Genomic DNA, 25258 nt, shown 5'->3' with positions numbered 1-25258 from the left:
TCAGCTGTAACTGAAGTTCTTTTTGATAGGTTCTTGTCTAAGCTGAAGCTGGTTCACTAACTGGTTGGGTCAGTTTAGGCTGTTTCCAAGGGGAGTCAGTGTGGTAGAATGAAAAAGGTCAGGCAGTGGTAATGGTCTGCAGCATCCTCTGGGAAAAGGCTCCTGCCCACAGTGGCTTCTCTTCAGCTCCTGTGTTGCCTCACTTAGGACTGGAGACTTGGGAGAAGCCATGGCCTTGTGCTGCAGTGAGGATACAGAGAGAGACATCTCTGTGCCTGGGGAGGAGCAGGTGAGGGGTGACTTGCTGTCCTCTCTCCTCAGTTAAGCCCGACTTGCATGTGACATCATACAGAAATACAGAAACATCCTGTTTGCACCATCCAAACGTGGCATAGAGGAGTACTGAGACCCCAGAGGAACAAATTCAGAGGAGCAGAGCCTGCTGCCAGGGTGTAGGAGGACTCAAATTGCATGTGCCAGCAAGTGACAAAGTGAGGGAAAGGCCTGTAGGAAGGGACCTGTTTTGGTGAGGCACTCACTGCCTTCGGAGAGGAGCAGGCTGCTCTGAGGGCATGGAGGCTTTCAGTGAGCTGAGCCAGGACACAGCACCCTTCTGCTTCCTCTCACCCAGCCCTCCTCCAGATCAGTAAAGGCTTTAAAATAATAGTTCAGGGTCAGCCTTTCCTTAGGAAGAAATAATGGTCTAAGCTAGTCTTAGTATAGATTTATTTTCTCTGCTGACGTCGGGCTCTGCTATTTGCGCGTAAATTAGTTACAGATTGAGTACGGTGAGGTTAAGATTGCTACTGCCCTTCACATCCACGTGATTGCACACATAACAATAGGAGATCAGCAGATGGCAGCTAAAAAAAGCAGATTCTCCGTTTTTTAATCAAATGGCTTTTTAAAGATGGATTCTGTAGTACTTCCTCATTGTTTGAGTGACTAAAGCTAGGAGACTTTCAGATATTGTTTCAAAAGACACGAGCTGATTCAATACACTTGTTGCTGTGCATTCTTGTTTTGTGGGTTGATTAATGCATTGGTTTAAATGATTTATCAAAGAACTGCAGAGTAAAGAAACTCTAAAGTAATATATTAAGTTGACTGCTACAAGTAGGCTTTTTAAAGCATTTTTAGTGCATTTCTGCAGATGTTTGTCTGTTATGGAATTTGAGTTAAAGTAAGTTCAATGGATTTTTGTTTTAGTATTTAGGTTCTATGCTGGTAAAAGAGTTAAGAGGCACAGAGTCAACACAGGATGCATGTGCAAAGATGAGGGTAAGTTTGTAAACCTACTTCTTTCTGTATCATAATATTATTAAATAACATCAATCTGTGGTTGGTTGTACTGTGCCCTTTTTACTTTTATAATGTACTGTTACCCATTTCTTTTCCTTGCATTTACAGTGGTATTCAATAGGAAATCTGTTCTGCACTACAGCTTAATTTTGTACTATGAAAATTTAAAGGTAGATTTTTCTTTTGCATGTGGTATCTAACAAAAAACCCCAAATGTATGCATTTTGTTTTCTTGTGAATCTTTCAGTATGTTTCAAAGTACTGTCCACACACTTTAAACGTGCCCATACCAAATTGATTTTATAAACAGAATTTATAGCTTTTATATGATAATCTAAATTTAATTTTCTATGTGAAAATATGTACTAATAAATATATTAACATGATATCAAAGCTTTTTTTTATGCATGGTAAATCCAACAGTCACATAATCCTATGGATGCTTTTAGTCATATGAGTGTTTCCATTAAATATGAGTTACTTACATGCTTTTTGATTGAAGGGTAAAATGGGATCTAAGTCAGTCTCACCTGATGGTGGAAAAGCAGTTAGGTTTCCTTCAGACAGTTAAGAATATGTTTTCCCATGGCTCTTTGTCCTGATACTGGTTTGTAGAAAATTGCAACAAGGCTCGGTCTATCTCCAAGAAACATACCACTGCTGGAAACTCAAAACAAGCCATGACCTGATTTATTCCCAAATGTAGTTGTAATAAGAATGAACTGGTTCATAGCCATGGTGAACATATCATGGTCTGGCATGATTAATTAATGAAGAATGTAATTGTTTGCTAATCTACCAAATGTGTACAATTACACAGATGAATGAGCTAAATTTTTTCTTCTGTGTATCGTAAGTTTTGTATGCAAGATGTCTCTGAGCATGAGACGTGGCATTCAGATCAGTTAGAAAGCTGGAAGATGTGTAAAATTCATGCAATTGGACAACCATTTCCTACTGGTTACATATCTGCAGCACACAGACTTTTATACAAGCTGTTTTAGCTAAGGGCTTGCAGTAATTCATGCTTACTAGATTGCCTAAAGACCTGAGGCTTTTCAGATAATTACATGCTAATCATTCCGTACCTGGACTTAAACACTTCTAAAAAAAAAAAACAACAACTTGACACAGGGGGATCTACAATCAAATATACTTGTTCTGGGGAATTAATTGAGGCTGCAAATGTACCGTCTTCCAATCCAGTTTTCAAACTGTCAGGCTTAGCAGTTCTATTTTTTAGGCATATGCCTGCACAGATCTTAGGGCAGAATTTGACACCATAGTAGCATGTGACAGCTTCAGTAAGTTTTCTGACTGAACTAGGAAGCTTAACATCAAAAAAGGCACTCTAAATAAATTATAGGTCTTTTAAGATATATTTTTATGAGAAATAAGTTTGACCAATTTAAATTATATAACTGAAAGAACTAAGTGTTTGAAAGCAAATTTAATTTAAAATACAAATTTTCTATAAAAATAGTGGAGTTGCACTAGTTGTCTATAGTGCTGTACAGGGCACTTATATAGCACAGTGACAGGGTTTGTGTACATTTATTTTTTACATTCTCTTTTGAAATCATTGTACTGTGAGAATGTTTATTTTCTAGTCTGAGGTTTTTTATTGCAAAGATATTTGAATAAAACAGTTTTTAATCAAGATTTCATCTATTCTTTCTATGTAGTCCTTTTAATCATGTTCCTATTCAAGTCAAAAGCAAAAAACCTTTGACTTAATGGGAACAGATTATTATTTTAGCCTATTTCCCAGTGAGAAAAATGGATCTTTTTCCAAAACTTTTTCCCTATGGTTGTGTTCTGAAAGTTGGTGTCTGTGAACTTGGAGTCCAGGTTGTCCAAAGTCATCCTGAAATGTTGCATTTTGCTGTGATGATCATTATTGTATTTAAGTACCACTGGGTTGTCATCAAAAATGTGGCTTCTGATATAGTTACATTTTACTTTAAATGTATTGAAAGGGACATTTCACTTAAAAAAAAAGAACTTAAAAGCTAGATATATTATTTGCTGACTCTGAGGTACTGAATTCTGTACACTTGTCCAGTGTCTCTAAAGTCAGTAAGATTTTTACATAGGGTTGTACTTTTGTGATAGAGCAATATTTTTTAATTTTAGTGTTTTATTTGTATTTCCATGTCCATATTTCAAATCTGTAGCATGCTGCAATCTGAAACGTGTTGGGGGAGGGGAGTATGTCACTCGTAACCTTGTACCATGTTGAGGTCACTCCCTGCAATTTTTTAGTCTTTCTGGACTCAGCCATATAATGGTTTTATGGAGAATGTATGAAAATTAGGTACCTAATTTTTCTGTCAGTGTGGCTTTAGATTCTCCATCTTTAACCTAATGCTGCTCAAAAAAGTGTCGATATTCACTGAATGTCTTCCAGTCAGCAGATGCACAAGAGTGAAAGAAGTGTATCAGTGAAAAAAAAAATCTTCCTTAATCATTCATAAATACAGAGAAACAACAAAAATGGCATGTTTTCTGACTGCAGATCCCTCACTGTTAGTTGTAGATGCTCCCAGGGCTTTCAGTTATTGCAATTGATGGTTTTGGTTCTCAAGGGAAGTGTCATGCAGTTATCCCTTCTCTCTCTCCACAGAGAGGCTTACAGTGGCCTCCTTCTCTTATAGCTCAAGAGTGAAGGGAGATCCTAAATCTTCTATAATGTAAAAACCCACCAATAATAGTAAAAAACAAAAACAAAACCTGGGAACCTTTGTTTTAATAACTCTTCTTGGCAATCCACTTAGCTTCTGGGCATTGTGCAGCAACGTGCTCCAGCAGGGCAGATGATGGATTTGTTTGGGGAAAATCATGCAGGTGCAATAACTTGAGCTCAACATTAGGGTCAAGGTTATACATAGTTGTTTTTTTTTCCCCACCCAAAATTGCAGATTCTTGTAGCCATTCAAAATTATGGATATTTGGCATAAAAAGTGTTTTTCCATTCGTATATTTGCACTCCTTTATATTTTATCCAGCTATTTTTTTTCTCACAAACTGCCTTTGCAGTCGACAATCCTGTCTCCTTATCTCCATTCTTCACCTGCTCTAAACTGACCTTTGGTACTTGGAGATTAAATCTTGCTGTCCTGGCCAGAATAGGTTTATTAATTATATTTGAGAGATGCCTTCAAGAAGTTAAGAGCTTTCATCTTTCCCAGTGTGGAATAGGAAATACTGCAAGTTGCGTTTTCAATCAGATTGATGCCTTCACTTTAAATCATCATAGGAAAATGAAGGGAGAATACAATGTGTTTGCATCAAAATAAAGACAAGGAATAAAGTTAAATTTGAGCTTTAGGAAGGAACTTGTTCTCTACAGAAGACTCCATCTGGCATTTACACATCTGAATTCCTTGACCAGGTAGGAAGGGGATGGTTTTATACTTACTGCCATGAGCACAGCACCAAGGATGACTCTTTCTTTGCAGCAGTGTTAAATCACTGATGTTGCATACACCAACTGCACACTCTGAACCTATCAGATATTTACTGCAGCAGAAAGGAACTTAGATTTTGTTCTTGGATCCTGCCACCTTCCTGAATAATATGTATCTTTCTTATTTATTTTGTTGTTAGAAAAGAGGTTCTAAAATTCAAGTCAAAGTTCTGAGGAACCAGCAATATAGTTCTGTTCACAAAGCAGGTATTTAAATGTCTCGCTGACTTAAGACCAAAATGTCAAAGTTGGAATTGTTACAAAATCTGCTTCTCTTTTGCTCTGGGAGAGGAAGATGAAGCAGAGTTGACTCGCTGAAAATAGGCAGCATCTGGGGCATTTCTTCCTCATTTCATTTCTTCTTACATAAAGAAGAAGGATGTGAATTTAGATGGCAGTCTCCTTGTTTCTACCAAACCCTTTCTACTTTTTGATCTCCATTTCATTCCCTCGCCCCCAAAATAGAAGTGTAGAAGCCTCCATAGGCCTCCTAGTGAAACTAACCAGGCAAATAAATGTTGGGATCAAACACTGTATTTGACAATTCAGATTCTTCAGTCTCTGGTCTCTTGGGACTTGTAGCTCTCTCTCTCTCGTGTGGCCACTGCTTTGGGAGGGCCTGCAGTAGAAAAGGCACATGGATATTAATCAAAAGGAAAAAATAAGTGGTGGAAGGTCTTCAGTCCCTATGCACATCCACATCATGCTGCACCATGTTCTTCAGAGGATTTTATGTCGTTGAACTCTGTGGCTGAAAGAATCTAAGGTGCAGGAGGGATGCAGAGGAGTGTTTAGAGATACTGCAAAAGCAAAAAATCATCTCACTCTCAAGTACATGAGTTCCAGGTGCACCCCCAGTGCAGTGTTCATATTAATGATGTAGCTTGGAGGCATCCACTAATTGTAGAGAGGTAAACAGTCTTGTACCACAAGGATTACAGATGCAGTCTTATTCCAAGAGGTGTTAAATTATGTCAGTAATGCATTTTTAAGCCTTTTGGACTGAGAGAAGTTACTAAATATTTGTTACAAGGCAGACTTTAGTTTCAAAATTGGCTTCAAAACTAACTGTTCAGTTGTGGACTTTGACTTTTTATTTTCATTTAATCTCATGCATGATCTTGTCAAAGCAATTCATTCAAGTTCCTCTTCCACAGCTAGTCGAAGGAGGTGATTGTCTCACTGTGCTCTGCACTGGTGCGGCCTCATCTTGAATATTGTGACAGTTTTGGGGCTTCATAAGCCTTAAATAAGTAGCAGACTTATTTATGCAGGTATGATAGTAGGTGGCACTAATACATATTTTGAAATGTGCAGTCTGATGCCATTTGGACTTAATAGTTGCTACCGGTTTAGGAAAAAGTTCAGAATCTTTTAGTGAATTGGTTTCCAGTGCATAATTGAATAGGAAAATTGCCAGCTACAATGTTCATATAGCTATTAAAAAAAAGTGTAGGACTGAACTAGCAGATTCATTTGCAAAAGTAGAAAGCCAAGATGAAAATTTAAGATTTTACAGGCTCATAAACTTGTATTCAAAATTTACTTATGTATGGGGTTGTTAGTGACTTGTCATAGTTGAATAATGTTTTTTTACTGTGTATTTGCAAGATCAAGTATAATTACATACGCAGTAAAACCTAAAAAAGAACATGATTTCATTTTAGCCGCTGTATGAAATCTGAATAATCCAGTTATAAATGTGTGTATAAGTACATTGAAGTGGTCAACATGGCAAAGTAGAAGTACCAATGTATCCCATTTCCTCTTGGCAGGTAATAAATGAATGAGATGAAAGCATTTTCAGAATGGGCTGGATTACAGCATATGCTATGCTTTAGCAAGTGAATGTGTGAGCATCTTACATGGACACCATTCTGTGTGTGTTTCTGAATTTCTTATTCAGCTGCTTTGTGTGTGTGTGCTCAGAGGTACCATGTTTTGTACACTGCAGGAATATTCAAAGGTGTTGCATTAGTACTCTCAGTTCTGCACAGAACAAGGTATTGTAGTACAATCCTGTCCTGAAAAGGTTAAAAGCCCTTCAGAGTTAGAGGTTTTGTATTTGCTTTTTAAAAATAAACTGCTAGTTTATATTACTTTATTCAAAGAACGAATTCCTCTGCCTCTTAAGCCATTGTTAATTACCTTGATTTGTTAGGCACACTGGCAGGGTGGATCTCAAATTATTTGGATTAGTTTATATTCAAAATAAATGTCTAGCAGTTCTGCACAGCCTTTAATGCAAAATCAATATACAGATGGAAATGCTTTACCCACTTAAGACAGTTTGTAGTACTACTATATTATGGAAATGTGTTTAGAGGCTGGATGTGAGAATGGTATTTTTTTCTGTGAAACTAAAGAAAATTCATAAATTATGAAAAGCAAGCTTGCACTGACTTGCTTCCTCTCTGGCACCACTGCTCTTGCATCCCCTTATGACCCATTCAAAAGGAGGAATTGGGAGCAGCCCTGTCCAAGCCTATGCAGGCTTTTGGCACTGTCCTATATAATGGCTGCAGAGCGTTCAGATGCAAACTCTGAGTCATAAATTCAGACCTTTTTTGTACTAGCAATCACTGTACTAACCAGGCAGTTATGCAGATGGTGCCTTCCACCTCCTTCCACTGGACTCATCTCCAGTGTGGGTGCTGAGGGGATGAAGCAGCTTCATGGCAGCAGCTGCACCAAAATCCAGATGAGACCACTATTCCTGATATTTTTTATTCTAAAGAGGAAGAGGGTCTATGTCTTTTGGGGGAGGTCTGGGGAAGCTGCACATATATCACATTAGATTTAGGATGGTGATGCTTTCTTCTGTCTTCCTCTGTCTGCAGACAAGCCTGCTTTATGGTTCTTGAATTATACATGACCTGCTTTCACGTAGTCACCTACCTGTCCAGCATGAAGTATTTCAGAGGTGGGACCAAAGCTCAGTCTCTCTGGCATTGCAGACTGTGCAGCATTGAGACTTCTGGCTGCAGGAACAGTGCACCTGTGGAGACAGGGCATGCACATCTGTCTTTAGGTAGATGACCAGCTGATCAGTGACAGGCACTGGCAAGGAGCCTAGAATAGACTTGCTGTTCATCCAGGTGATTCCCCTGAAGAAGTGTATTGAAACAAAGAGCCAAAGTTGCAGTCACAAACAATGGAGTTCATAGGAACTATGACCAGTTCCAGGCTAGTGAGCACTTGCCCAAAGACAGTCACTATGATTGCTTCTATATGAGATGAAATATAATCCTACTTCTCTGGTATGAACACGCCTTGGAGCATTAGACCATATGTCAGCATGCACATGACATGCAATGCCAGCCCTCAGCTGTGACTCCTATAACTTTGGCTCAAGTCCATCTGCTTCCCATAGAGACACCAGATGGACAAGAATATTTTGTCATCTCATTGTGTCCTTGTGGAGTTGATACGGTGGCTAGAACCTGAAAAGCCCAAGGAAAGAGAATACTGACTCCTGTGTCTCACCTTCTTCTCAGGTTCTGGGCACAGGCAGAGATGCCCACTTGGCCTTCACAGAGATGTGAAATGTCTGACCAAGAAAGCTGTAGGACTTCATCCTAGAATTCAGAGCCAAAGCACTTACAGTGCCTGAGTGAATGGTATTCATACTGTATCTCTGAAAACTAACGTTACACATTCTGGCAGACACCTGCTCCATTAAAAAGAAAGGAACAGCAAGCAAATAAGTATGAGCTCACCATGACAACTCGAAACTGTTGAAGCCTGGAAACTGCTTGGAAATAATAATTATGTAGTGGACTTTAGTTACTGTATCACTGAGAGTTGAGCAGGGGAATAGAGCTGTGTGTTTTTCTTGATGGCACTGTCATAATAACAAAGGATGTTATTCCACTGCCCAACTCTTTGTTGCAATGGGAGTACCAGTGCAGAGTTGCTTCCCAAAATCGTAATTCTACACTGGACTACAGTCTTACAGAACACCTTTATACAAGTCTTGGGGGTTTTATGCTTTACAAGGTGACGAGGAATATCCCCTGCTCCTTACCAACTGAGACAGTTTGGCCTAATAAATTACGAATGTCCATCAGTCTGATTCATTTCCTAATTTGCCAACTGTAATTGAATAGCTCTTGATGAGCTGTTTCACTGAGATACAGTCTTCTGGCAGTTCACAACCTCAATTAAATACTAGAGGTCAGGTCTGGTCTAGACAAATCCAGGTGGATGTGGAGCAGATAAGGAAGATGATTAAATTACAAACTACTGTCTAGAGGAAAGAGGACACCCAGATAGTTGGTACAGCATGGCCTTGCCAACAGGAAGCTTCACCTTTATGACAAATGCCAAACAGGGAGAATTAGACCAAAAAGCTAAAATATGTGAACTTAGTAACCATGTTTGTACAGCACGTTGACGGAGAAGGGGAATTTTGCTGCTAAGGAGGCAAGGAAGGACGTAATTACAATAATCAAAATGGGAGACAAAAAGCTCTTGCATGTAGCTGTCGGGCTACAAAAGGACAAAAGTTGGATGATTGGTGGGTTGCCAGATTATTAAAGTGATATTGTCATATTTGTGACTATTTTGTCTAGTATAAGCGTGTGCGGGGTTTATTGCTTGTTATTCTGATAGATGTATACACTGCAGCTTCTGTACAGGCACTCTCATGCCTTCTGTGCATTGAAGGTGAATTTTATGAAAAGGTTTATTTGAGATCTATTACAGTGACACACACACATGCACAGGTAGGTACTTGCTCTGCTTTTGGCTGGGCTGCCGTTTCTTTCTCCACTCAGTTCAGAGACATGCAAATCAGATTAATGTCTTTCTTCAGATTTTGTTAAAATTCTTCAGGTTGTTTTACCATTTAAGCTGTCATTTTTTAGAAGTGCCTAGAATTCTGGGTGAAAGGAGCTTTCTCTGGGATAAACTGACACTTGATTGTTGTCTCAAGTCTCTCGTCATTTGATATGCAGAGATGCAACAATCCTCTCTATTACATGGATGGGCAGGGCTCTCCTTGAAACCTTAATTAGAGGTTTTAGTCTTCGTGGAATGGACACTAATTGCAGAATGTAGCTGGATCTGTAGCTTTGAATTTTATGCTGGCAAAAATGGAGTCTCATTTGATTCTGTAAGGATTAAGAGCTGATAAGGAGACTTGATTACAGGATTTTGGTTGGTTTTGTTGGGGTTTTTTTTGTTTGTTTGAAGCTTTTGTTTTGCTCTCTAGTGTTACCATCACCTATTTTTTTAAAACATATTTTCTTCAGTTACAGTCTGTGTTTTCAAGCTTATAACTATACTTGTTTATTTGTCTTGGATAATACAAAACCGCCACTGCTACTTTTGTTTAGCAGCTCTAATGATCTTCCTAGATGCCAATTCTAGATCTTTCAGCATGTTTATACTTTCCTTCTGTGTGCTGATGCTTCTTCATGTTTACCTGTAACTGAACTTACTCTTTCCTCTCAAGAAAATATTTGATTGATCTCTGTGATTGTTTGCAGATGCTCCCATGAATAAGCATTCTCTGAATGTTATCTAACTTATTTATCTACAATAGTTCTGTATAGAATAGTCCATCGTGTTCTTCAACCTTAAAAGAATTCAAATCAGCTATAGACTATTATGCGATATTTAGTTTTTTCTTTGGTTGGTTTGGGGGTTGTTTTAGTAAATTTAATTTGTAAACAACATTTTTTTCTTCAGAGAACTTAAATCTGATGCAGATATTTGCCCAATCTGTTCAGCAGGAAATATCTTTGCTATGTGCATCATATTGAAGGCACACAGAAGTAGACTAGCATAAAAGAAAAAACAATCTTATAGGAAGGCATGAACTGTAGGTAGGAGAACCTGGCACTGAGGGAATCAGAATAACCCTCCATGCTAATTCATGTGTAAAGCAGCTTCCAGTAGCAGCTGCGCTCAAAGTGCAGATGGTCAGACGTGACAAGATACAACGTTGGGCTGACGGATTGACTGGCAGGCCTAGAGGGTTGCAGGGATAGTTCACGTCACATATACAACTACAAGAAGGCAAAAGAGTGAAATATTTCTAAATAACAACTAATTACAGGAAAGAAACAGTACTATGAGAGGTACCGCGCTGTTGGTTTTTACAGCTGGGAAGGGTGGGAGGAGGGGAGGGAGCGATGGATGGGGCATGTCAGGTAGATGACTTAACCACACATGTTTTGAGAAATGCTGGTTGCATGACTGCTCTTTCTAAGCCTGGCAAGTTTACTTTATTCTCTTCTCATTGTGTTAGGAAAAAGGAGAACTTTTATTAGTTTTGTAACTGCAAGGCAGATATTTCAAAAGCCCAGAGCACAGTCAGCTGAAGAAATAGTAAAATATTTGTTTAACTTAGGTATTTTATCAGAAGAAAAGTGCACTGTTCTTGCAATGCAACACAAGTCTAATAACATCTTCATTTTGATTTCAGAAGTCTACAGAACAAATGAAAAAAGTACCAACCATTGTCCTGTCTGTTTCTTACAAAGGAGTTAAATTTATTGATGCCACAAATAAGGTATGTGCAATTATTCAATGCTAGCTTTTATTTCTCACAACTAGGAAAAATAGTAATACCTATGAGGTCCAGGCCAGAAAGGGGACAGATTTGCACTTTGCATTTTCCTTTCCTTTTTTTCACCTCTTCTCTCCAAAATGGATGTAATGTCATTGCCATTCTTCAGAAACTCAGTCTGGAGGACAAGTGAAGCAGTTTTAATGGCTTATTTGGAGAACATTGTGTCCAGTGTTCTTCCATTAAAAGGCAAGCTTATCACAAAAGACATTTGGCAAGGAGCCTCTGTGGAATCCTTTATATTTATTTATTTATTTGTTCATTAATATAATTTGGGCAAATAATTAAAAAAAGTCTCACTGAAATAAAGATACATGGTTTTATCCAGGGCCAGCCATTTTAAGAATAAGAAACACAAGACTTAAATGTCCTTTGAAAAATGCTAGAGGCTCTCTGTGAGCTGTTTTCCTGGCACTAGCCACTTAACTCCCTGAACTGCAACAGTTTCTTAGCAGTTGTTATTCCATATTTTTTTCATCTTCCTGTGTGGCAATGCTCCCGTGCTTTGTTTCTTATGTTTTAAAATATATCCAAAATCTTAAAACAAAAAAAATAACTAACTAACCAAAAACACAAAAGCAGAAATTGAGAGGTCAGAGAACTCAGTGACGGATAGAGCAATGGATTAATGCTTAGCCAAAGTAAAATGTACAGGCTCTGTAAGGAGGAGTAAAGTAATGCATGAATTTCTCTTCTTTGGATGCTTAAAGTGGCAAAAAAATGCAATCCATACTGATGCTTTCATATGAATAGAAAATAAATTATCTTTTCTGTTATGTGACTAAAATTCACTGAGCAATATAAAAAATAAATCCGACAACCCAACTACCTGACTAGGTTAATAATGTATAGAGTGGCTTTGTGTTGCTGAACATTCAGACCACACAGTACATCTAACCCAGTATCCATCAAACTTGCCAAATGAATCAGGTTTTTAAAGCTGTTTAACTAGAACTGGGTTTTAAGTGAAGGATGGAAGCAGATTTGTGAACTTCTGCTAGAGTTTGGAAACCATATTTAGAGTTAGAAGACAGCATAAAAGAAAAAGTGAGATGAAATTACTGTTATGTCAGGTCTGGCGTTTGCCAGAGCAGAGAGGCCAGGGATTCCTGTCAGCTCCTTTTTCTTCCACTGATTCAGAACTGAACTTCTACAACCCTCATTTCCTTTATGTTCTCTGATGTGCAGGGCATAAATCAGGACATTGTAATGCTATTAACTCTAACTTGGATAATGCTGTTTTCAGCTCTTAAATCTCTTCCGTAGCATAAAGGATGTAACTGCAATGTCCTTAGGTTTACCAAAAAAAATCAGGAGAACAAAAGGAGCTTCCCGTGTCTCTTTGTACAGTGCACAGAATCTTACGTAAGATGGAAACTTGAAAGAAGTTTGGCAAATTGCGTTAGATGACTCTGCACGAGTCCCACTGAAACCTTATGCCTAGTGGTGCAACGGATGTTTTTGATGGAGGTAAATAATGCCACAGTCCTGTGTTTTTTCTCAAGTGGTAGATTGCTTTCTCTCCAGTTCAAAATCTGCACTGCCTTTCCCTTCTGTAAAAACCAGGTAATAGCCTGCAACTCTCCCAGAAGCGTTATCATCCTTGTCCACAGTGTGCTGTTCCCAATTCCTTCAAGACCCAAAACAGATTAGCACTAAGGTGAGATCCTATTCAGACTTGTACTGCTTCCATATGAGCTTATAGTTGATGGCGCTGGGCACCACTTAGCAATAAATGCATACTTTTTAATTACAAAAATAGCTAGCAGTTCTGTGCTTGAAAACTCAGCTCTCATGGCTGTTCATCTTTTTCCTTTATACCACCAAGCTAAGAATTTGTATTCCAAGTCATAGCAGGCAAAGTTTCAGGTGATGAAGGGGCCCTGACCTCATTCCTCGACAGCTATTTCAGTGGCGCCTTGAAGCTTGGCATGACACCACTTTGACATGACACCATTTCTTTGCAAGTGAGGCCAGAAAGAAATTGCTGCTTAGGAAAAAGCAGACTTGCAGAATTTTCTGGTGGCTCACAGCTCACTCTGTCTTCTGGGTGATTTCTGCCAGGAGGGAGATTGGCTGGCATGAGGTAGGCAAGCAAAAGGAAGGTTGCTTAGCAAAAATCTGGTCTCTCCAAGGTATTTCCTTGGCAGAACCAGAACTGACTTTCAGCTTCCCTGCTTTTTGAGAAACCAGAGGTTTCTCTTGCCAAATTGAGAGACAATTTTAGAATGACAACTGTGCAGTGTCAGTCAGTGCCTGAGGAGCATACCCAGAACGGCGAGCTGGTTCACAGCCTCCTATGTTCTACAGAACAAGACTATGGGTCTACTGAAAGAGTGACCCTAGGAAGCAATAAACACATGCATTGAAAAATGTTTAATTTTGAAAGGAGATCACAGAGGATGTCCTATAGCAGCTAGGGAAAAACTCAATTTCACCACTAATTTTCACACAGAAGATTCAGTTTAGTTATACTTTATTTAAAACAAACTTGATATGTGTATATTTCTAAAATTCACTTGGTTTAAAATTAAAATATTAAAATAATCTCTGTGAGTTTTGACTCAAGTGCAAATCCCTGTGTCAACCCCAGGTCACCTAGAAAAGTTGCAGCATAGCAGAGCTCTTTTCTCATATGCTGCATAAATTCAGGTGATTACATCGTGGGTCATGATTTGGCATAAGTACTTCACATATGATTTTATGACCTTCCAAGCTTTAATTCTTTCTGCCTTCTAAACTACAGTGTTGTCAACACCACATCAGTGACAGTGTATTACAGCTCTATCTGTGGATATCTGAATCCCTGGTTTTGGTATAATTCTAATTCTCATCAAAATCTTTAGTGAGGGTAAAAGTTATCAATTTGAGAACAAAGAAAATAAAATGCTTCAAGGAACATAAAAAGCGAGCAATTGTTAAGCAGAGATTATATGTGTCATTATAAATTGGCATATATTGAAACATAAGTACTGGTTTTGTCATTTTTATAAATAATGCATTAAACAGAAATAATCAAGTATGTTGCAACAATTTAGGAGGATTATTTCATTTCTTCAGTAACAATTTCCTTATCTTGGTTTTTCCATAATTTGAAATATGGAATGCTTTTTATTAAGATTTTTCCTAAGCTATGATTTCTTCAATTAGATATATTACTACATTTTTTCAATAACTTGACACCTACACGCAAGGGGGAAAGTTGCCACTTAGCAAATGAAAGAAGATATGGCAAAGCATCTAAAGTGATTTAGTTGCATATAATAAAAAAAAAAAATTAATAAAAGAGGGAGAGGAAAGGAGGTGGTAAGGGAAAGAGAGGGGTGAGGGAAACCAGAGATTGTTTTAACATGGACAGATGCCACCAAGGCAAGCGGTGGCTGTGCAAGGAACTGGGACACCACAGATGTCACATGTTCTGTGATGCAGTTGCGATGTCATGCTGCAGCAGGCTTGATCCCTTTGGACTTTTGTGGAAATGTTAGAGCTACAGCCAACAGGGCCACAGTTCAAGAAAGCATAACTGCTAAGTAAATTCCTATTCAATTAATCATCCTTCTGTTGGAATAAACCCTTTTAAATGCGTATGTTGCTGAAGCAAGGCCTAATCATAAGCCACTCTGCAGTATCTTCTTCTCTGGCTTCATGGTTCCTTTGGCCTGAACACAATAATTACATATCAGCAATTTCTGTAATGAATATTCATAATTTTCTTCAAAGCTTTAAGACAGCTTTTTTTTATTTCATCAGACAGACATGCCCCACCTCTCAGTAGTGTGCTATAGCTTACATTGGCTGTTGCAAGTAGTGTGGCTCGGTGCATGAATGGTTTCATTTTCCTATATCTCTCTTACAGGATGCTCTTGTCAGTAAGTGGAGAGAAATTGCCAGATCCTCCTGTAGTTATCTTTTTAGTAGTCAGAAGCCTTTTAATATCTCATGGTTTCAGTTATAAGTCATGTTTGGTGTTTTTTCTCTTGAAAAGGTATAGCTAAGATTTGTCAAACACCACATGCAAACACCTGGCTATTGAGCCTGCTAGGTTTCACCAGATCCTGTCTGTCAGTAGACTGAAACTGTCCTATTTTGATCATTACACAAAAAAACAGCAACTTCATAAGATGCTCATGTAGTGCTTTGAAACAGGATTCATAGCTGTATGCCAGGAAATAGGTCTCTTTGTCAAAGGATACTGAATAAACTGTACAAAGCACAAGTAGCTTCATATGCAAGACTCTAGTACATAATGGTTTCCTACCAGATTTTTGGCAATTGAAGAGGATCAAAATTCCAAATACCTATGTAAGATCACACATGGGGTATACTGAATCTCTTCTTACTAAGATATTTCTGAAATACCTCAATACAGCAGATCAATATAAATGTGAATCTAAACCCACACCTTTTACAACTCTTTTAAATTTAATTCCTAAATTGATTGCAAATTTTTTTTTAAACAGAATATCATTGCTGAACATGAAATCCGTAACATTTCCTGTGCTGCACAAGACCCCGAAGACCTCTCTACATTTGCGTACATCACTAAAGACTTGAAGACTAATCACCACTACTGCCATGTATTCACTGCGTTTGATGTGGTCAGTTTATAGAACATACTTCATTTAATAGTTCTTTGTAATAGTAATAGTTATTTAATTCTGTTAAAATGTTTTCAGGATATATGATGATTAATGGAAGGTATAATTCATTTACCACATGAAAAGACTAATGGGATATCAAAAGGACATTTCTGGAGAAGAGCCAAGATTTTCTTTGATATCTCATTTTCCATATTAAATAAGTCATCTCTGTCACCTCAGCTGTTGACTGTAAACTTAGCGAGTAGCTTTTCATACAAGTCTTGATGTGTAATTCTTATGCTATAACCTTCCAAGAAGTTTGTAGCAAGCAGGTTTGGCCACCTATTCTGAAATCTCAGTGCATACCAAATAAACAAATCAGAAAAGGGTCCATGTGCATTATATACAGTGCTCAATCCTGCCAAGAGGTAGGTTCAGGAACTAGATCAAACTATGTTTGCAGGGCATCCTGCATGTTTTACTGCATTATACTGCCTGGGCAGTCAGGGAAGGACAGATTTGATGACATCCAGCCTTCTGGGTTTTCACCCTTGTGTGTCCATCCCATGCCCCCAACAAGCAGCTAGAGGGTTGGAACTTACTTGAGGGGGCCCTCTGAGCCTGGACACATCGCACCTTCTCAAAGTAGATGGAGGCTGCTTTTTGGATGAAGAGGTCAGATGTTACCACCAGGAGTGATTTCTTCAGATTTCTTTTTTTCTTTTAAACTGGAAGAGGGTAGGTTTAGATTAGGTATTGGGAAGAAATTCTTCACTATGAGGTGGTATGACACTGGAACGGGTTGCCCAGAGTGGTTGTGGATCCCCCATCCAGGAAGTGTTCAAGGTGAGGCTGGACAGGGCTTTGAGGAACTTAGTCTAGTCAAAAGTGTTCCTGCCTGTGGCAGGAGGGGATTGGAACTAGATGATCTTTAAGATCCTTTCCAACCCAAACCCTTCTGTTATTTTGTGATTCTTACCCTGCTGTTCCATGACTTTTAGTGTTTCAGTGTTAAGCTGGATCAGTCCCAATAACTCATCTCTCTCAATATTGTTTAGACTTTTTGGCATTATACTGAATAAACTGGAAAACTGAAGCTTCTTCTGCAAATGTGTAGAAAATGTATGAGAAGTTTTGTATTTATTTTAACCAAAGAATCGAAACACAGATCTGACAGAGACCACACAGGTAGCTAATTACATATCTTAGGAGGTCCTAGGAATATTTGGCTACTACATTGAATCTGAAAGATTTGAAATGTCTGTAACAACAGAAATTATTATTATTTGCCAATCCCTCTGTTCTGCTCTGCTGACTGTCATGTCAGAGGGAGTTTTAGCTTGACAATTAAGGGAGATATGGAATTTGGTGAAATTTTATTTTATCAGCAGCTTTACCTTTTCAAAAAGATATTCTTTATTTTGAAAACAGGAAATTAATTTTTTATTTCTTATTTCCTTGTTCCAATTTTCTTGCCTACGTATCTCAAAATGTTATTTCAGCGTAAATCCTTAGAACTCCTGTTATTTTGGTGGAAAATTACTCAGTTCTTCCTATATTAATGCTTCTCAGATGGGGATGCACAAATTATTACTGTTGCAAGAAATCATGAACACATCAATTAATCGGTCATGCAGTTTTCAGCTAAATTTGGTGAAATAAGTAGTAGCTAAAGTTTTTAGGACCTAAGATTTATTGTCCAAAATTTTCAGGAGTACTTGCCCTTTGAGTTGTGCACAAGAGAAATTTAAGGTGCTATTAAAACTTCAAAATTATTCAAGAAAAAATATTTTACTATGGTATAATGTGTATGAATTCTTGAAACATGATTACATGAATATAAATAAGTTTAAGAAATAGAGGGGCCTGAACGGTGGCATTTTATTTGGGACTGAGGGAATAGTTAACATTGCATAGCAATAGCATGTAGGAGAATTTAAATAACAAGTTGTACAGGTAGGTTAGAAGCAATTTTAGCATTTCAGTGACATTCTGTTGTTTAAATTCTCTGTGGGCATTTTACTGTCCACAGAGAGTAGAAAAAACTTTAAAATTGTGTTAAAAATAGATAGACGATGGTCAACAAGATGTTCTATTATATAGATTTTAGTGATAAGTGAATCAGCTGAAATTAGACTGATTGAGTGAGGTTATTATTTCTCTTCATCCATTTAAGTACTTCTTAATGGTTTTGAAGTACTGCAGTTTCATTTATAGGTTTAATAATCAAGCACAAACATAGACTCAGGTATATAGCAGATAAAATTCATCTCCTTTCTTGGCAAGGGAAGAAAAGTGATCCAGGAATAATTACATTTTGCTCACTTCCTGTATCTAAGGAGGTGCATTTAATACCCCAAGCACTTTAAACGGCTATTTTAAGCAATACAGAAACTTTATTGTCAAACTGTCATAACTTAGTTTTCTCCTGCAACATAATCCTCAGTGGGGTGTTACCTACTCAAATATTCCCTTTTTGTGTTGTTTTATTTCTCAGGATCTAGCATTTTTGATGCAAGTACAAGCTGTATAAAAAATAGCTAGATATTCAGAGCAGAAGCATACAGTGAATTAAATTTTCTGTTTAAAATCTAATGCTCATGTTAGAGCCTGATCTCCCAGTTTACGAATAGAAGCAATCCTACTCATTTGTCAATGGATAGAAGTTCAATCATTTCAAGAAAAATAAGGTTTAAAATGGTAGAAATCCACAATAAGGTGTAAAAATATGCATTTTAAGTTATATATGTTATGGCAATACAATATACGCGATGTTACGGGAAAAAAATCAGAATCTTTCAGTTTCTTGGGAAATGTGGACAAGAACAATTTCTTTGTAGATAGGGAAGTATTTTAGTAATGTCAACCACCAGCATAACTGATACTATTTCAGAATAGCTGTACGTGTAACTTGTCTACTCAGAGTTAAAGTTCTATAATCAAAATTGCAAAAACATCTTAACTAAAGAATATTGAAGGAGACAAGGTTTGGGGGAAGAAGAGGATTTATTGCTCAGTATTTGAAATCCACTTTCATTCACTTACTAAGTAGCCTTAAATCTACCACTGAAGGATTCCCTCTTGAGAAACAAACCATCATAACATCCTAAACCATCAAAACCATCCCTTACCAAATTCTGGCTCACGTATTGGAGACATCCAGAGTAATTTCCATTGGATATTCCTTCATTGCCCAATGCACCTCTGGATAGAAGACAACAAAAAAGTCAGTTAAAATGTAAGAAAACAATTAGCCATTGTAATAGGTTGGCTGAATTAAAGCAGATGAAGAATCTTGACTCAGACTTGCACTGGGGTGTTGAATTGTAACATTGCAAAGCAAACAAGGCAATTGACCTCATTTCTCATCTCCCAGAAACTGTTGCTTAAAGGCATTAGCTTACTCACTTTCCTTCTCTGCAGTACTGAGCAAGGAGCAGGATTGTAGCAGCCTTGGAAGCACCACAGTCCTAAAGGTTTTGCCTCATTTCTAAAGAGCTTGATGGGGTTCCGTAAAGGCCAGTGTCTTTTACAGCGGCCAGGGGCTCTACAGCTTTGGTGCTGAGCGTCTTTCAGGGAGCCAGACCTGCATCCTTCCTTTTGCGCCACATGTCAAAAGTTCAAATAGTTTCCTTACTCCGTCAGAAGGATTTCCACAATGGATTTTGTGGTTTGGTTTTCCACCCCTATTCCCACGAGAATCCTGCTCTTACCTCTCCAGTATAGCCCCTGCAAGAATCTGTACCAACTCTAATCCTTATAATACTCTTCTAGTACTACTAGTGAGAAATACCTCAAACCAAGCTTATTTACCTATGTTTTTTTTCAAAATACAGTTTTTCAGATAAGTTCTTTAAATTTTACAAGGTACAATGTTAAAGCCCTCCTTGCCTCCATTTGCAGACTTCCCTTTGTCAAGGCTCTACCACAGTACACAATGTGTGAAATTTATGTACCAGTTACGGTTCAGTTTGCATTTCGAATATTGAACAGAATAGTGAATGTTCTATTTGCTATATTTCAAATATTTATTAACCAGAGAAACAGTTACATGTTTCTTATGGCTTTGAGGCTCCAGGCAGGCCTATTTTTTCATTTTACAGACTATAAAGGAAAACAAATTATAGTGACTTCAGATAGGATGCAGGACTCAGACTAGATTTATGGCTCAGCATGGCAAACCTTTAGTCTGTCTCCATGCTTATCTTAGAGATTTTCAAGCCTGTCTTGGTGACATTTTGGTATGCCTCGCTGGATGGTGTATTTTCTCAGTCCTACTAGTATTGCAGCCTGCATTTTCTGCAAGCCATTACTACACTCTGTCTTGCTGATGTATTCCTTAGTAATAATGTTACCCACTCTAGACAATCCCAGGATGATATAGTATGCTCTTCTACTGTCACAACAGCTGATTCTAAAGACATCTGTCTTTAGATTAATATTCTTGTCCTACTAAAAAGCACGCTCCAGTTCAAATTATATTATTCTCTACATTTTTAACAGTTATACTCTGCTTCTCTTAATTCTATAGCCAGCATTCTGCTAAAAGGCAGAGCAGTTCATAATAGCCTCTTTAGTTTTCCTTTTGTTACAACACTGGCAAACTGCATCCTCAGTGTTTCTCGGTCCTGGCCAGTTTCCCTTGAAGTTAAAGGGGAGATAATTTGGAGACTACAGCTATCAAATCAGGCAGACATTTTTATTTGGGAAGCTCTGAAACTTTGGCTGGCTTGCTGTTGTAACTGCAGTTGTAACTACTGAGAGCATGTCCCAGTGGAGGAGTATAATTGTTTTCTGTCTGACCTAACACAGGCCAGAGCTGGCACTTTTATAAGAAGCTCTTATAATGAGCTAAATATGCCAAATTTAGCCTGTACTATCTCAGTATACACATGTGATAAAAAAGGGATTGAATTTCTTCAGGGAAATGAAAGTGTAGGGTGTGAAATAAAATGCTTATCCCTTTAACTTTGTTTTAACAATTGAAGGACAAATTATGTACTTCCAAGTGTGTTGCCTTGCTTTCTGACTCACTGCAAATGTAACTTGACTAGGTAAAGACATGTCTCATTTAAAATTGTATCAGAAACATGTGGGAATTTTAAGGGATCACCTAATTTCAAAGCAATGCAGAATTGCTTCCAACTATGGGCTATGGAGTTTGAGGGAAGGAGAGGGTAACTTGTTCTGAAAAGAGATAACACTCTTTTTTCACTCCTGTTTCCATGAGAATGTTTCAAGGGTTTTAGAAGTAATTACTTTCAATACAATAAATTACATTTAAATTGTTTTTAATCAATGAGAAATCAAATGACAAATGTAAACATTACAGAGACTAAAGAAGCTATTACCAGTATGACTTTAATTATTTACATTGCAAATCACTTCTGCAGGCAGTACTACCCCACTTCACATATCCAACAATAATACAATCTCACTCCAATTTTAACTGTTTCTGTTTTGTTCCAGAATTTAGCTTATGAAATCATTCTTACCCTAGGACAAGCATTTGAAGTGGCCTATCAGCTTGCACTACAAGCACGAAAAGGGGGCCATTCTTCAACCCTCCCAGAAAGCTTTGAAAACAAACCCTCTAAACCTATTCCCAAACCACGTGTTAGTATTCGGAAGTCAGTGGTAAGTAGAAGGTAGTTATGCATGCAAAAAAACCCAAAATTCAGCTATACAGTTAAGAGTTTATATACTAGAAGCCGTACAAATAAAATACCTGTTGAGTCAAAAATGCTCCATTGTGTCACCTCTGCTCATCAGCCGGCAGGGCTGTGTCACCGCAGCACAGGCAGCTGTTTCAAACAACTGCTCATTGGAGCCTACATATTGATTGTCTTTAAAGGGCCCTCCTGAAGTGCAGAGATGACAGAGAAATATTCTTTTATGGTAGAACTTTTTAAAAAATTATGAAAGCTATTTTAAATCAAGTGAAAATACAGGCATAGGGTGATTTTGGAGGGAAAGGAGAAAAATGACTGCACACTGTATCATATTCACTGGCTATAAAGTGAGGACTGTGATATTTAATTACTGGGTGAGAGAACGGGGAAAAAAATGTATGACTTTCCACTTTGTCATCCATTGCCACAGAATCTTCCTCCATAAAATTGTAAGTAGGAACGTTTCCTGATGCTATCGTCTGTCTCATTAGCAAACAGACTTCTCAGGATCGAGCGTGGCTTTAACGAACTATGGTGCCCTATAGCTTGGGGGTAGACACAGCTCTGATCTCCACAGGAAGAAGAAGGCAGCCGTGAGTACATGGGAGTGTAGACACCACCATACTCGCTGCTGTAGGACTTTGTCCACTCAGGATTTGTTCTGTGTTCTGTTAGTTTAAACAAAAAGTTCTGCTGGAGCTGCTGTGCACAGAGATGGTAACCCGTGTGTATGTTTGCGTTTGTCTTACAGCAGATAGATCCATCCGAACAAAAGACTCTTGCGAATCTACCGTGGATTGTTGAACCTGGACAAGAGGCCAAAAGAGGCATTAATACCAAGTATGAAACTACAATTTTCTGATACAAAACTGTCCCCCTGTTCCTTGTTGTGCCTTGCACGCCAAGCAGTCACAGCACAGCCTTTCCTTTATGGCAACGTTTCAATCCAGCAGAGAGGAAGACTGCACTGTATGGTGGCCTTGTAACTAACAAAAAAGGCTGACAGTCATTTCTGGTGATGTTCTTCTTCCTGCAGCACTGACAGAAGAATGACACTATATGAAGACTTTTAAAATTACAGTCCACAAGAGGAGTGAGAAACCTTATTTTTCACGCAGTTCTCCCTTGTGACTCTGCCACAGTGCTTTCTTTGATTTCTTATTTTAGGATTCTACTTTTTAAAGAAAAAAAACAAAAGGTCTCTAAACTAATACTAATGCTGCCTATGAGTAGAGTATTTGATTGGGGTTTTTATTTGAATCCTGGCAGTTTTTAATTGAAATAGAACCAGAATTAATAAATAGATTATTTGTGAAACCACTGAATTCATTAATAATTACTGTGTTGAATAAGGAACTCATTAAAGTGACAAGAAATTAGGTACCCTGATTTCTGTGTGCGCTGATTTTATATGTAAAAATTGATGTCCTTTGATCCTCTACAGAAATAAGAACCTCTTGCATTGTAGCAAAGGATCAGAGTTTTATGAATTGATAGAAAAAGGTATTAATAATGCACAGAAAACATTTATTAGATATTTTTATGGAAGAGAAGTACTATAGGAAAACATATGAATATTTATGGAAGGAAGCCAGATTAATTATGAGAAATATTGTTTATTTTAAAGTTAAGTAAACGACTGCTATTGCAGCATTATGAAAATTGTAAGACTTGTAGCATCAGTGCACTGGATGTTCCGTGTAATCAGTCTGGAATGAAAGTGGAATGGTCATTCTACTACACCTACATATAGTTTATGCAGTTCAACATTGCTATAGCCATGAATTCTACTAATATTTTTAAAAAATAATCTCAGTGGTTCTAAAAAAAAGTCAAAACCGTGGATTTTGCTATCAAGATTTCTGTCACAGAAAACTTGTTTGAAAGAGTGTTGATAAAATTCTATTGCAAAACATTTTCTAAATAAAAATATTGAGAAAAAGAAAAAATTCCAAAGTAATAAAAATGTTTTCATGGAACAAAAGTTAAGCATTTGCTTAATATTTGATTAAATAAGATTTACTTACTTTTTCTTTGAAGTGTTTTAATTTTTTTAATGTCTGTGGAGTATTTGTATAATACCATGATGTATATTTATGTAGAACTGAAATTATAACAGTACAAATATCATTATAGGAGAAAAATGACATTTTAACGTATATTGTTCTATCCAGTCAAATTGTGAATCATTTTGAAGTTCATTATAGAGATATTGAAAAATTGTGTGGTTGTCTTAATGTTTTTTTAATTATTATTTCATATCCAGCTGAGGTTTTTCAGTTAGAATCATCAGTTGGTATATTCCAAAAAATGGATAATTGAACTTGGTTTAAACCTGATAATTGTATATGGTTTAGTTACACCTAATCATAGCGCTGAGTGATGACATACTTTTAATACAGTATTCAATTTACTTGAACAAAATAGTTCCTTGTACATATTTTTGCCTATTCACTGTTGATATGTACTTAGTCAACTGACAGTAAAAAAAATAACACTAAAAATATGGTACCAAAAGGAAAATTGTATAGGAGAACAGTAAATAGTAGCCTCACTGCAACAAAGACTTATGTAAATATGCTTGGGCTTCCAGTTATAAATTTTGTAATTTTGTCATTTATTTATATCCTATAAAAGCACACAAAATAAAATGAAGTTGTACAGTCCCAGTGCTTTGTGCATCATTTTATCATTGCTAGAGGAAGCAAGTGGCCTGATGCAAAGGGTACTGAAATGCATGCAAGGTCCTCCCCTCCCATTTCCATGGGATTCAGATCTTGTACTGAGCAAATCCAGAAATTGCTGTGGAGGCAGTTTTGGTTTGGAATACAGATTTTGTTTACACGTGGTGAATACTTCACACTTTAAAGTCCTTAATTAACTGGTTCTTCCATGCACTAATCAACTGCTGACTTCCCATATTTAATTGCACCCTGTAAAGACTCTTGCAGGGAGTTATGCTAAAACACATTCACTTCAGTCACACAGAGTGGCCAGGTTTTCAGGGTATAAAACTGGAGCACCTCTTATGCAGCTGAGTGACCCCTAAAATTAAAGGATGAGACAGGAGTTGCAGCACAACTCTAAGCAGATGCAAAGGAAAGGTGTGAAACAACAGGAAGAACTGGCACCTTGCGGGAAGAATTTGATCTACGTTTATCAAAGAGATGTCAAGTAGGTAAGGTGGCACAGTAAGCAGCTGAACTTGTTTGGGAGAGATAACTGGGGCAAGAGAGACTGAGGATGACTAGCAAGACTGATGAAAGATGAGACAGATGAAAGACTGGTAGGGCAGGAAATAAGTGTGAAGGTTTGGGGACACAGCAAGGCACTGAACAGAAGCCCCCAGAGCAGAAAAACTGAAACTAGAAGGAAAGATAAGAATTAACAGACGTAAGGCACTTCTGTATTTGCAGAAACCTGGGACTTTAGAAGGAAATATTTCCCTCGCTAACTGATACAGTGTAAGCCAGTTGGAGAGAAGTCCATAGAGTCCCCTCTGGCATGGGACAGTGGTTCAGCAAGGGTATGTGAAAAAACTGGAGTATTAGGATGCTGTAAAACCAATTGCAACGACTGTCTTACAGTGGGAGGGTGGAGAACAGGCAAAAGAAGAGAGGTGATAAAGAAGTAGATTGGATTTGACGTGAGCAGATAA

General features: G+C 37.7%; 2 protein-coding genes across 19 annotated transcripts in view; one reads left to right on the top strand and one right to left on the bottom strand.

Annotated features, from left to right (window-relative positions):
- ANKS1B (ankyrin repeat and sterile alpha motif domain containing 1B) overlaps positions 1–24268 on the top strand; it is a 417695-nt gene extending 393427 nt beyond the window's left edge. For 10 of the 16 annotated variants that reach the window (XM_017804297.1, XM_017804293.1, XM_017804292.1 and 7 more), the window contains 6 exons: positions 1210–1281; positions 11205–11291; positions 15809–15946; positions 21398–21565; positions 22352–22440; positions 22551–24268. In XM_017804297.1, coding sequence (XP_017659786.1) covers positions 1210–1281; positions 11205–11291; positions 15809–15946; positions 21398–21565; positions 22352–22440; positions 22551–22590 — 594 coding nt within the window. In that variant the 3' untranslated portion in view covers positions 22591–24268. Of the gene's footprint in view, positions 1–1209; positions 1282–11204; positions 11292–12914; positions 13009–15808; positions 15947–21397; positions 21566–22091 lie in introns of those variants that run through there. The other 6 variants (XR_001873050.1, XM_017804295.1, XM_017804294.1 and 3 more) reach the window with 6 other exon arrangements.
- Positions 1–25258, bottom strand: part of APAF1 (apoptotic peptidase activating factor 1) — an 81053-nt gene that overhangs the window by 10383 nt on the left and 45412 nt on the right. For 2 of the 3 annotated variants that reach the window (XR_001873051.1, XR_001873053.1), the window contains exons 28-30: positions 19060–19132; positions 16531–16656; positions 7670–7769 (exon numbers count right to left, since the gene is read on the bottom strand). The gene's annotated coding sequence lies outside the window, so the exon portion shown is untranslated. Of the gene's footprint in view, positions 1–5288; positions 5391–7669; positions 7770–16530; positions 16657–19059; positions 19133–25258 lie in introns of those variants that run through there. The other variant, XR_001873052.1, reaches the window with a different exon arrangement.

The sequence above is a fragment of the Lepidothrix coronata genome, unplaced genomic scaffold (assembly GCF_001604755.1).
Source record: "Lepidothrix coronata isolate B3197 unplaced genomic scaffold, Lepidothrix_coronata-1.0 Scaffold9, whole genome shotgun sequence".
NCBI lineage: Eukaryota > Metazoa > Chordata > Aves > Passeriformes > Pipridae > Lepidothrix > Lepidothrix coronata.
Note: the sequence above shows the minus strand (reverse complement) of the source record. Positions and strands in the feature narration are given on the sequence as shown.